Source organism: Podarcis vaucheri (genome assembly GCF_965113315.1).
Source record: "Podarcis vaucheri genome assembly, chromosome: 6".
NCBI lineage: Eukaryota > Metazoa > Chordata > Lepidosauria > Squamata > Lacertidae > Podarcis > Podarcis vaucheri.
In genome coordinates this window covers 107,036,074-107,049,001 of record NC_138764.1, presented here as the reverse complement: position 1 = coordinate 107,049,001, position 12,928 = coordinate 107,036,074, and the positions used below count along the sequence as shown (strand labels likewise).

The 12,928-nt window shown below is 55.4% G+C and overlaps 1 protein-coding gene across 2 annotated transcripts; it reads left to right on the top strand.

The window, feature by feature from the left end:
* Positions 1 to 293: 293 nt before the first annotated feature.
* On the top strand, positions 294 to 12,611 carry LOC309535040 (ankyrin repeat domain-containing protein SOWAHC-like). 2 transcript variants are annotated; one of them, XM_082227694.1, is made up of 9 exons: positions 294 to 1,506; positions 3,320 to 3,493; positions 5,374 to 5,442; positions 5,673 to 5,774; positions 6,569 to 6,586; positions 9,729 to 9,815; positions 10,568 to 10,640; positions 10,760 to 10,849; positions 11,937 to 12,611. In XM_082227694.1, exons 2-9 carry the CDS (start codon positions 3,446 to 3,448, stop codon positions 12,137 to 12,139), a joined length of 690 nt encoding a protein of 229 aa, XP_082083820.1. In that variant the 5' UTR covers positions 294 to 1,506; positions 3,320 to 3,445; the 3' UTR covers positions 12,140 to 12,611. The 2 variants fall into 2 exon arrangements, with proteins under 2 accessions (XP_082083820.1, XP_082083819.1); XM_082227693.1 differs by having other exon boundaries at positions 300 to 1,506; positions 10,760 to 10,851; positions 11,927 to 12,611.
* The last annotated feature ends 317 nt before the right edge of the window (positions 12,612 to 12,928 follow it).

Here is a 12,928-nt window from a genome sequence, read left to right as displayed (position 1 = left end):
AAGGGATGCGGGTGGCGCTGTGGTCTAAACCACTGAGCCTCTTGGGACTTGCTGATCAGACTTGCTGATCAGAAGGTAGGCAGTTTCAATCCCCGCGACGGGGTGAGCTCCCGCTGCTCTGTCCCAGCTCCTGCCAACCTAGCAGTTCAAAAGCCCGTCAAAGGGCAAGTAGATAAATAGGTACCGCTCCAGTGGGAAAGTAAACAGCACACGCTGTTGCACCAGAAGCAGTTTAGTCCTGCTGGCCACATGACCCGAAAAGCCGTTTGTGGACGCCAGCTGGCTCCCTTGGCCTGAAAGCGAGAGGAGTGCCGCAACCCCAGAGTCGCCTTTGACTGGACTTAACTGCCTGGGGGTCCTTTACCTTTACCTTAAGTGGCTCATGTAGCCCAGCCGGCTGTTGTCACAATGGCCAACCAGATGCCAGCAGGATCACGAGCCCAAGCCCCTCCCCTCGCTTGTGCCCTTGACTGTGCAGGCAGAGCAGAGCCATCTTGCTCTCGTCCTCTTTGAAAGCCCTCTGCCTCCTGCAGCAGGGAGTTCCTCGGTTTATGCACTGCAGGAAGGACTTCTTTTCATCCGCCCTGAATCTTCCACCCTTCAGCTTCACTGGACACTCCGGAGTTCTAGTGTTAAGAGAGAGGCAAGAAAACTTCTCGATCCTGCCTTGCATAATTTTACAAACTTAGGAGCCTGCAGATCTTGCTGGACCACAGCTCCCATCATTCCTGGCTCATGCCCCCCCCCTCCTCCCTAGACTAAACGGCACTAAATAGGCCAGCGCTCTAAACTGGGTATCTGGACAGCTTCCTTTTCCCTTGACTTGAGGCATCCCTCCCCTCGCCCAGTGATGCCCGCATTGCCCTCCTCTGTGTAACCCCAGGGCGTGGAGGGCTCTGCTTGCATGTCCTAGTGACTAGTCCACCCAAGGCACATGCAACTGGGGTGGGAGCTTTTCTTCCGGCTCAGGGTCCCCCCCCCCTGCGTGCGCTTTAGAAGCCCTTCAGGCGCATTGGCTCTCCTGCGCCGTCCTTCTACTGGGATCTCCTCGGGGCAGCGACACCGGCACTTTCGTAGCCGGACGGTGCGGTCACTTTCTCCTCGTCCCGCCCTTCGCGGGTGGGGTGTGCCGGGGTGTCCCCTCCAGCCCCGTCCCAACCTCTCCGGGCCGGGAAGCCTTTGCGCCCGTCCGAGCGGACGGAAAGGAGACCGGGAACGGAAAGGCCTCTCGCGCTCCCTCGTCCCGCCCTGGAGGCCGTCGGGGGTGGATTCGGGATTTCGGAACCGGCGGCACCGGGAGGAGGAGGAGGAGGAGGCTCCCGGGAGTTTGGAAGCGCCGCCTGCTGGGTCCTGGGGCGGATGCGCCGCTCCGGAGTGACGCTCCTCCGGGAAGCGCCCCGACGGGCGGGGAAAAGGGCCGGGAAGTCGCCGCCGCCGCCGCCGCCGCCCCGCCATCCTCCTCGTGCCCCTCGACGGAGGGACCTTCCCGGGAGCCGCCTTCAGCGGGTGCGTTACTCTTCTTCATATCCGGAGAGAAGGCAAATGGGTCCGACAGGGAGCCAGGCGGCGCGCCCCGGACCCGCTCCTCCTCCTCCGGCGGCGAACAGCTGCCTGCGGAGACTCCGGCGGGAGAGCAGCGCGGCCAGGGGGGCTTGGCACGCGGAGACGGACGGGGCGAGCGCCCTGCCGGCCTGCCTGGCTGCGTCTTGGGCGCTCCGGCGATGCGCCTCTTGCTGCGCTCCGCCCCAGAGCGGCATTAGGGGCGCTGAACGGGTCCGGGAGCTGCCGGCCTGGGCTGGAGCACGTGGGGTGGGGAAGGGGCTCGCTCCCTCACCCCCCCCCGGTGCAGGGAAAGGAAACTGGCTGCCTGGTGCCAAGTCAGAGGGCAGCCCCCACTTCTCCAGAGGGGCCTCTTCCCCAGCCCTGCCTGGAAATGACTGAACGTCCTGCGTGCAAAGCGTTCGGTCTACCCCTGAACTATGACCACACCTGGAGTACTGTGTCCAGTTCTGGGCACCACAATTCAAGAAGGACACTGACAAACTGGAACGTGTCCAGAGGAGGGCAACCAAAATGGTCAAAGGCCTGGAAACGATGCCTTATGAGGAACGGCTAAGGGAGCTGGGCATGTTTAGCCTGGAGAAGAGGAGGTTAAGGGGTGATATGATAGCCATGTTCAAATATACAAAAGGATGTCACATAGAGGAGGGAGAAAGGTTGTTTTCTGCTGCTCCAGAGAAGCGGACACGGAGCAATGGATCCAAACTACAAGAAAGAAGATTCCACCTAAACATTAGGAAGAACTTCCTGACAGTAAGAGCTGTTCGACAGTGGAATTTGCTGCCAAGGAGTGTGGTGGAGTCTCCTACTTTGGAGGTCTTTAAGCAGAGGCTTGATAACCATATGTCAGGAGTGCTCTGATGGTGTTTCCTGCTTGGCAGGGGGTTGGACTCGATGGCCCTTGTGGTCTCTTCCAACTCTAGGATTCTATGATTCTATGATTCTATGATTCTATGACTCATTCCCCCCAAAGTAGCAAAGATTCTAGTCCTCATTATTCTGAGTAAAGGGGCGAAGCAATGAGAACATAAAACGCTGCCTTGTAGAAAGTCAGTCCTTTGTCTAATGGCTGGCAGTGGGGGGTGGCAGGCAGGGGTCTCCCCCCCCCCCCCGGAGATGCTGCCATTGGGGGGTTGAGTCCCAGGCCTCCTGCAAGCAGAGACGGATGCTTTGCAACTGAGCTGCGGTGGCCAGTGGCCCCTGCCCTCCTCCTCATCCGCTGCTGACAAAAACAGGATGCTGCACTGAGGGAGGCGACTTCCTTCTCTCTCCCCCCCTTCTGATTATCCCATCCACTGGTGCTTTATCCATGGCGCCTGATTCACACGTGCACTTGTGAACCCTCTCAGCCTTCTTTCTATATTTTATTTAGCCTGTAAAGTCTGTACAATGCTCATTTGGAAAAGAAAAGCTCAAAGCAGTTCACAAGAAAATGATAAAATTATCAATTGGGGGGGGGACAAAATAATTTAAAACTTTTAGAAAGTTAAAGCAGCCATAGACTAAAAACAGATGAATACCTGCATCAGCGCTCTAAGGACCTTGAGTTCCCAGATGCCACATTCTCACACAATTCGTTTGTTTTGTTTTGTTTTGTATAACACCCTGATTAGGTAGAAATCCCCATAATCCACAAATGAAGTATTGAAATAAAGGTTTGTCAATGCAGGGAAGAGAGCTGGGGGTCTTAACTGCATAGCAAATTTGTGCCAGGGGACAGCTAAGAGGGTCTTGCTAGAAAAGCTGTTTTGTTTTGCAGGAGAAGCGTCTTCCTGTGGCGACTGCTCCAAAGCGGGAGGGGGCACAGAAGACCAGCCCCCAGCAGGACATCTGTCCAGCCGTCCAGTCGCTGTGGGACTCCTGAGAGTCTCCGTGCCGGCGAGACATGTCAGCCCCTCAGATCCTGGTCACTGTCTGCGATGATGGGGCACCGGTAGGTTTCCTGGGGCCTCTGGGGCTGCTAGTGCTCAGGAACTGAAAGCGGGTATCTGGGGAAGGAGCTGCGGTGGGCTTGCCTCATAACTGTGGGGTGGGGATGGCCGCTTGCTCTGCCAATACACTAAATCAGAGGTTGCATGTTGCCAAAGGCCCCAAATTATAGAATGGTAGAGTTGGAAAGGACCCCAAGGGTCATCTAGTCCAACCCCCTGCAATGCTGGCATCTCAACTAAAGCATCCATGTTGTGATAAGAAGTTTAAGGTCTTAGATATGTAATAAATGTTCATAAATGGACCAACCAAGCATGTACATAGATCGGCACAGGAAGACTGACCTGAAACCAATTTTGATTCCCGAAATGACCAAATGTTTTCTCTGCAAGGTCAAAGGAAAATGGAAAAGCCTCCCCATTGTCTTTTCCTTCACAAATCCCGTCTTAAGGGTATGTCTGTGTATGAATAGGGTGAGCCTGTGACCTGGCTTTCAGGAACTAAGTATTTGTCATTACAAAGGACTGGCCAGGCTCCCCAGGGTATCCAGTCAAGTGAGCATTAATAGGTAACTGCCAGACAGGAGATAAACAACAACAGGAGATAACGCACTCAGATTTCTGCTATAGACCACCCTTTCTGTGATGTAGGTACGATGTATCTGGGGGGTGGTTTTGGGTTACACCCCTTCTGTGATGTATGTATGATGTATGGAGGGATGGTCTTGAGCTCCATGGCGGAGAATTTAAAATATCTATATAAGGGCGGACACACCTGGGTTCTGGGGTCCTCCTCCTCTCCTGTGTGTGAGGGGAGCACCCTGTTGCAACAGATCAATAAAGATCGGGCTTACTAGCTGCTTTGCTTCTCAATATTCTCTGGTTGGCCTCTGTTATTTTCTCCTACCAATAGGGAACCTATGTAAGAACTCTATATGGGCTTTTGTGTCCCCTATAAGGGAAAAAGGGCAGATTACCGTATTTTTCACTCTATAAGATACACTTTTCCCCTCCTAAAAAGCAAGGGGAAATGTGTGTGCGTCTTATGGAGCGAATGCAGGCTGTGCAGCTGTCCCAGAAGCCAGGAGAGCTGCCCAGCGCCCCTTCAGCGAAGCGGGAGGAGAAATGGAGCCCCTTCCATTTCTCCTCCCATTTTGCTGGAGAGGCACTGAGCAGACAGGGAGAGAACATTTTTTTTCTTGTTCTCCTCCTCTAAAACTATATAGAGCGAAAAATATGGTGTTTGTTTACAACAATGCAAGATGGCCCTCCACCTTCTCCAAGGAAGGAGAGGCTGCCACCTTCCAAAGGAGTCCATTCCACTGTCAAACAGCTCTTGCCATCTTCCTAACGTTTAACCTGAATCTCCTTTCATGCAATGGGAATTGGTGGGTTCGAGTCCTGCCCTCGGGAGCAGGAGAAAACAAGCCGGCTCCATCTTCCATGGGACAAATTCTCATGGGAACTCCAGGAGGGGAGAGGGCTGCTCTTTGGCAGGTGACCCTTTGGGTTGGCCACTGTAGGAGAACAGAAGGGCCAAGGTCCTGAGAGCGGGTGCTGGGCTGCCCCCCTGCCCGGGGTCCCAGCCCGGAGAGAGGGAAAGCACCTTGCAGGCAGGCAGGATGGTGCTCAGGACCACGGCTGAGCACCCCCTGGCCTTCAGCCTGCCTCTTTCCAGCTCAGCCCCTCTCATAAGCTCCTTAGCCACGGGCGGCAATCACTTTCTCGTGTTAATAGGATCATGGCGGATCAGGGAGTCTGCCTCCACGCAGGGAGCGGGCACAGGGCACCCATGTCTGGGGCAGCACCTCTGGGCAGGGGAGCTCTCTTTGGGGTGGCAACTCAGCATCTGTGCCCCATTCCCTCCTCTCTTTCCCCATTGCAGCCCCAGTCGGACCGAGACGCCGCAGACGACGGGGGTGGCAGTGGCCCGGGGGTCTCCAGCCCAGTGGCGGTAAGTCATGGGGGCTGGTGAGAGATGGAGCCAGAAAGGGGTCAGGTGCTTCTGGGGAGAAGACAGGGGACTCTGCGTGGGGCTGGTGGAGATCCTGCAAGAAGGGGGACTATTGGATTAAGACAATGGCTCACAACACAAATCCATAAAGACAACACAGTCAAAACATACAGAAAACGTGAGAAATGAGCCTCACTGGGGAGACTGAGAGAGGGTCTTTCTCCTTGCAGCTGGAGCCCCTGGAGAAGGAGTGGCTGCAGGCGGCGGCTGGGGGCCACGTGGCCACCCTCAGCCACCTGCTCCAACAGGACCCCACCCTCGCCTCCAAGAAGGTAAGATCGTCCAGCGGCTGGGCCCCTCGGAGCCAGTGCCCGACTTGGCCAGCCCAGGCTGGTTCCAAGGGAGGGAGAGCCCAGCAAGAGAGCAAGACTTGAGGCCGGCTGGTTCTCGCTGCCTGGGAGAGTCCAGAGGCCTGCAAGGAAGAGGCAGAACTTCCCTGGGCATCCAGCATTCCCTCCCTCTGCCAAGGAGGGCCTGTTGCGAGATTGGAGGGGGGAATGGGGGTGCCAGAGGCGGATTTAGGGCAGCGCAACCGGTTCCCCTGCGCAGTGGCAGAGTTTCATGCTCTGGCACCAGGGGGCGGAGAGCTGGTGGGGCAGGGCCAGTGCGCATCCTGGGGGCATGGCGTGTGTCCTGGGGGCATGGCCCATAAGGGTGTGGCATGCGTCTTGGGGGTGTGGTTCCCCCCATAGGGGCATGGCACCCAGCGTGGGCAGGGAAGCAGCAGCAATGGCACACCGCCGGGATCGTGCTGCCGGGGGCGGTGCGCTCCCCCCCCCCACACCTCTTCCTCCGCCAGCGTCCCTGCTCTGGGTGCTGAGTCTGGGGGGCACTGCAGGGCATTGCAACTCTGCTGTAATGAATTGAGCAGAAGGGAAGAGACAGGGGTCGGGGTCAATGGGTTCTGGCCTTGCACAGGGCACTGCTGAAATTGGAAAGGCCCCAGTCTGCCTCTAGGACCGCCCTGCATCTGAAGGGGCTCCCTTGCGCTTGCCACCACCCTCCCGGCGCTGACTTGAGCCCCTCTTTTCTCTCCCTCCCGTGACGCTCCGGCTGCTGCTTCCAGGATTTCACCTCGGTGAGTGTGACTGCTGTCCTTGATCTTGTACTCTGGGGCTGAGACCCACAAGGGGCGCCTGGCTGGCTGTCTTGCCCAATGCCAGGCGGCTCTTTTAAAATGAGATTCAGACAAACACAAGTGAGTGAGAAGATTAAAGATTTTCTTCTAAACAGCAGGCATTACATACATTACCAAGCAAGCACTTCGATCTGCCACTGGGAAGCCCTCAAGAAGTGGCGAAGGGACTCCCCCAGGGAGCCTCAGTTTGCAGGGCCCTGCGATCGATCAGTCCGTGCAGGAGCTTCAAATAACTCTACCCAAACCTTCCGATTTATAGATAGCTAACCTGCCTACATGCTACTAGCTATGTACAGATTCTTCATTAGCCACCTCTCTCAGTGCCTTACTTTCTTCAAACAATGTCTAACATCAGAAGCAGGTACCCAGCAATATCACTTCCTTCCCTTCTTACCGATTAGGGCGCTAAAAGGCTGTTCTTCAGCCACCCAAGAGCTGAACAAGAGATCGAGAGGGGAAGCAAAGAGAGGCAGGAAGGGAACACCTTAGAGCGCTCTCTCCTCCAAAGACAATGATCTTCCGGGTAGATTGCCCTGTGGGAAGAGGAAGCTGGAGCAGGTGGGCCACTGGTCTGATCCTGCAGCCTCTACTCATGTTGTTCTTTGGGAGCCCAAGACTTCTCGGGGGGCTGAGCCCACACAAACAGAGCTTTGGAAAGAAGCAGCCGCGGTCCTGGATCAAACCAACCCTTGTGTTGCAAAGAGAACGTCAGCAATGTTATGGTTTGAAGGAATTCTATAAAAGATTGTTTATTGCATATGTACATGGTCATCGTGTTGCCCAGACGTTGCTGACAGTCCTGGATCCGCCAGCCAGCCCTCCTTCGCCTGGAGAGGCAGAAATGGGGGGTCAGTTGCCCTCCAGCCACCATGTCTCACCTGGTCAGGAAGGGGGCTGGGGCCGTGGGCCTTCTGCTCTGCAAAGGGTTCAGCACCAGATTGGCTGCTAGAAAGACCCATGGGGGGGGTTGAGCCTGGCAGACGGGGCCCCGTTCAGGCAGGTGCTCCCACCTGGAATGGGGTCTCCATTGCAGATGGGGGGGGCACTATGTGCTTTAATTCTAAGCCGTGTGACTCCCGGCAGAGTCATGTTGGGCCTCCACATCTTCCTCCTCTTGGGGTCCCCTTGCAATGTTTCTGCCCCCCACCCTCCCAGCCATCGGGGGAGGGATCCCTACTGCAGCCCCGGGTGTGTGAGTGCCAGCTGTGGGTGTGACACTCTGCACATGTTCAGAGGGCTTCAGGATGCACCGCGTGGCTCTAACGCTCCCTTCTCTCTGTTTCCCTCCCCCATTGCCAAATCTGCTGCCTGGCCCTTCTCCTCCCGCACTGCTCAGGGGGTAAGTCTAGACCCAAGTGGGTCAGGTCGCCTTGGCGTAGCTCTGGGGGGGGGTTTCCTGGGGGGTCCCTTCTGCCTCAGGCTGTCTGTCCTCTTGATGGGCACTGTCTCTGAGACCCAGCGCCAATGCCACCCGCCTGCCTGGCACACCGCCCCTCTTTCTGTTTGGGGTGCTCTGTGCTTGTGACCCCCCCACCCCACATCCTCCCACCATCTGTGTTTGGGGGGGGAGATTCTCCATGGGAACTGGGGTCTCTCCTGGGTGGGGATTTTAATGTCTCTGCTTCTCTTCCACGGTTGTTGTTGCTGCTACTGCTGCCTGACCTGACCTGACCCAGTTCGTAAGTATTTGGTCCCAACTACTAATTTCCTCCCCTTACCCCTAAATGCCCCCTTCTCCTCCCCAGAATCCTTCATCTCACATTGCGGAGTTAAACTATGGAACTTCCTCCCACTGGATTACGTGTAGGCCGCCCACCGATATGGCACAAAGTGACATGCATGCATCCTTTTACTTGCATGCCACCTTTCCATAGTTAGAACCGTGGTCAAGATGGCAGGGGACAGGGACGGGGGACGGAAATACAAACATGGCAGTAGTAGTCATGAACAAAAAATAAAATATAAAAAAGTGCACAACCAAACTAAGCAATCTTCACATAAATCGTAATATCTAAAATAAAGATACAAAACAGCAACTGTCCCCCAGCAGAAAACCCCCAAGCCCAGCCCAGCCCAGCTTTTGCAGTTGGAGTCAGTCCAGGCCCCTGAAAAGGCCTGCAAGGCAGGGAGGACCAGAGGACTTTCAATGGCTCCTAGTGAGGAGAGCTCTGCAGGAGAGGGCACTGCTTGTGGGGTTCCCCTGACGGGCCCCTGTGTTGCGTTCCGAAGGCAAAGGAAGGATTGGACCCTGATTAATAAAATACACACCAAGCTTGGCCAGCAAGACTCTGGGAGGAAGTGCCAATAGCCACTCCTTCGTCCAAACCGTTTTATTAACTCTTAAAAGAACTCTTACACAGCACTTGTAAGAACCAATCAGATTTCCTCTGAGCATTTAAAAAAAAAAACCCATGTGGGGACAAAGTTAAAACTACAAAGAGCTAATCTGAGCATGCATACATTCTGGGGTAAATAAAACAGGACTAAAAAGGAGGAATGCATTCAGCAACCCCGGAGGTCATAAACAAGCAGTAAACATGAGGGGAAGGATGGCAAAGAAAGATCGGGATCTTTATCACCTCCTATGTGAAACTCTATTTCTTGGCCCTAAGATTAACAAAACCAAGGAAAGGTGCATCAAAGCTATCTACTCTCTTTATGGCCCAGGATGCAACTGGTGAAGCAACCGGTCTGTGTTTTAGAATGCTTATACGTGCCTGTCAGGCGTAGAGAAAATGGGCAGTAGAGAAAATGGGCAGAGATGGTGAGGCTTGTGGGATTTGATCAGAAATTATTGTCAATGACTCAAGCCCAGTCAAGCAATGCTTTCATCGCGGACACCATGGCTTGCTGCATTTTTCATGATTCTTCATAGCAATCCTGCCTGAGCCCTGGTTGGCTCCTGTGAGAAGAGGGTCCCGGGGCCCGATCCGGAGGCTCTGCTGATGTGTGTGAAGCAAGCCTCCGCCTTTCCTGCTCCTGGGAAGTTCAGGGGTGCACAGAAGGGGGGCTCCCTTTTTCTTGCGGGATGGGGGGAGGAAAAGAGGAAGGCTCCCCCCCCGGTGACCCCCCTGCGCTCTCCCCCCAGACAGCCCTCCACTGGGCAGCAAAGCACGGCAAGGAGGAGCTGGTGACCCTCCTCCTGGGGGCCGGGGCCGACGTCAACATGCGAGCGGTGAGTCCCTTGCAGGGCTGGGAGAAGGGGTCTGCGCAGCAAGGCGGGCTTGCCCCCCCCCTGAATCCTGGGGAGAGAGGAGGAGGTGGGGGTTCCCCTAAATGGCCCCTTTTCCTCCTCCCATGCTGACCCCTCTGCACGAAGCATGTGAGTAGACCCTTCAAGTAGACAAGGGCACCACCGCAGGGGGCGTCCCGCACCATCCAGGGCAGGAATTGCAGCTTCAGAGTGGAGCTGCTCCCCTTAACATGGGGGCCCAAGTGGGAGCAGGGTGGGGGGCACCACAGTTGCACAACCACTTGCACAAACCCAGCCAGATGGGCAGGGTATAATATTATTTTATTAATTATTTTATTTATTTATTTATCTATATCTATCTATCTATCTATCTATCTATCCATCCTTCCTTCCTTCTCCACCCTCCTGCCCCTTTTCTCCTGGAACACACACAGGGGGTGAGTATTCAGATGCGCTAGACCTGTGGGTGCATCGCTTTGGGGGTGGGCAAGGCCCCCGAGAGCAGAGAGTGCTGGAGGGTTGCTGGGGACCCCAGGGGTGGGAGGGTTTGGGTGGCAGGTGGGGCGCCCCCCACTCCCCATAAAGTAGCAGGTCTCCATGCTGTGTGCAGGCATCTTGGTGCCAGAGGGCGAGGGGGCACTGGGCAAAGCGTGTTTTGGGGGGGTGGGGGGGTCTGATAGTTCCAGAGTCAGGTGCTTCAGGGCCTGTTCTCCCTCCTTCCGCCCCCCAACCAGGGCTACACCCCCCTGCACATTGCTGCCCTACACGGCCACCGGCGGCTGATGGAGTTGCTCATCTGGACCCACGGTGAGGAAGACATGCCCCCCCCATCATCCACGCCCCTCCCTCCCTGCCAAAGGGGTCAGCCCTCCTTCGGGGTGGCTTCTTCCTCCCCAATGGCACCTCAGCTCTTTGTCGCCCCACAGGTGCCAACCAGGACGTCCGGGATTACAGCGGCCGCCTGGCCAAGGACTACCTCTGCGTGGAGCCCCCGGAGGGAGCCCCCACCCCACCCCGTAAGAACAGCGCCCCCCCTCTTGCCTTTGCGTGCGCCTCCACAGGGAGGGCGGCCTGGGAGGGCAGGTTCAGGAGGGGCCAAAGGAAGTCCTTCGCTGTGGAGCGCTGGGTTAGACTGCGGAACTCCCTGCCACAGGAAGCAGGGATGGCCTTGAAAGAGGATGGGACAAATTCACAGAGGAGGAGAAGGCAGCGATGCTCCTGGTTCCCCGTTGAAAGAAACTGCAGGAGGGGAGAATGTGCCTCTTTGAATCCTGATTGTTGGGAGCATCTGACAGCCAGGCTCTGCGAATATTCTTAATAATAATAATAATATTTTTTTATATATATACCCCACCCTTCCCGGTTCAAAAACCGGGCTCAGGGTAGTTAGCAACAAATTTAAAACACTTTAAAACAATTATAAAAGCAGCATAAAATACAGTATAAAAACATGAATAACAATAAAATTCAAAAATCAATTTAGGGGAAATAAGCATGAGATGATCCCCAGGACTAGCTGGCTGGATTGGTCCTACTTGGGCCAGCGAGGAGACCAGCGGAGAATTAGCTGTGGGGTCTCAGAGCGGGTGATGTTCATAAAAAGGGAGGGAAGGGGAAGAAAAGATCAGGCTGAATTCAGATTAAAGGCCAGGCGGAATAGCTCTGTCTTACAGGCCCAACGGAAGGAGGTTAAATCCTGCAGGGCCCTGGTCTCATGAGACAGAGCATTCCACCAGGTCGGAGCCATCACTGAGAAGGCCCTGGCCCTGGGGGAGGAGAGTCTGACTTCCTTAGGGCCCGGGACCTCTATGGTTGTTCATGGACCTTAAGGTCCTCCGTGGGGCAGAACAGGAGAGGTGGTCCCGTAGAATCTAGATATGTGGGGAGGGGGTCCCTTTCTGCTCCCTGTTTGCATGTGGAAGAGGGCAAGGGACCCTAAAGGGGATTTGCTTGCAGCCCCCTTCCCAGGGCTTCTAGGTTGTCTGGCAGAAGAGGGGAGAGGGGAGGGACGTGGGGTTGGACTAGATGACCCTTGGTGGTCCCTTCCAACTCTGCCCTCTGTGTGAGCATGCCCCCCCTGGGGGTCTGCTGGTGTCTCCCCAGAGCTGAGCCCGACCCGGGGGGAGCGCAGCAGGAACCGGAAGTTGGCCTGCCTCCTCCTGCCCAGGACCCTCCACCCAGCGCAGCGCAGATGGGGCTCAGCCAACGACTTGGCGGAAGAGGAGGAGGAAGAGGAGCCCCAGGAGACCCCCCAGCACCTGGCGCCCCCAGGCAGCTACCGGGCCGTGCGCAAGTTCTCTCGCTAGGCGGACAGAGGCCCCTGGACTCTCCGGGAGAGGCAGTGGTGGCGCAGTGGTTAGAGCACTGGAGCAGGACCTGGGAGAGACCAGGGCTCCAGTCTTTCCACGAGTGGCACTGGGGGCCAGTCGCTGCCTCTCAGCCCTGCCTACCTCTCAGGGCTGTTGTGGGGGGGGGGATGGGGGGGAATGATGCTGGCCACCTTGAGGGCCGTGCAGAAAATGTTGGGCTATAAATAGAGCAAATGTTTTGAATAACCTTTTATATACATTCCAGCCGACAGGTGAAGAATCAGAAGCACTCGTTCTCTCTCTATCTCTCTCTATCTCTCTCTCTCTCTTCTTCTTCTTCCTTTGTATTTGTTTTTATTTAATCGGTTTTTTTACCTTTTGTATTCTAAAAAGATATTTTATAGTTGGTATTCATCTTTGTATATCTCCTTTCAAGCTTTAATAAAATATATTGGGGGGAAAGAGAAAAGGGTGGAGTATGAATGCAACAGATAAATAAATGAAACCAGCCCCCGCCCCCCCCTCCTGAGCCGGGGAAGCCTTAGACTTTGCCCCCCCCCAGCTCCCTCCCTGTGTCTTCTTCCAGGCCTCTCCAGTCCATGAGGGACTCCAGGCCTTGATGCAACACATCCAGGATTTGGTTTCCTCAAAATGAACGTCAGCAGAGACTGGTGTCTTTGGGATATACTTACAGATGGTTTTACTTACACATAGATACAGACTGAGCGTAGGATGGAGGGGTCACAGCATCAACATCCTTCTAGGAGATCTTGCTTTTCAATTATT

Coding starts and splice junctions, on each gene's coding strand:
- LOC309535040 (XM_082227693.1), top strand. CDS start 3,446: ATGTCAGCCCCTCAGATCCTGGTCACTGTCTGCGATGATGGGGCACCG. Junction 5,443..5,672: donor GGGTCTCCAGCCCAGTGGCG/GTAAGTCATGGG, acceptor TTCTCCTTGCAG/CTGGAGCCCCTGGAGAAGGA. Junction 10,641..10,759: donor GTTGCTCATCTGGACCCACG/GTGAGGAAGACA, acceptor GTCGCCCCACAG/GTGCCAACCAGGACGTCCGG.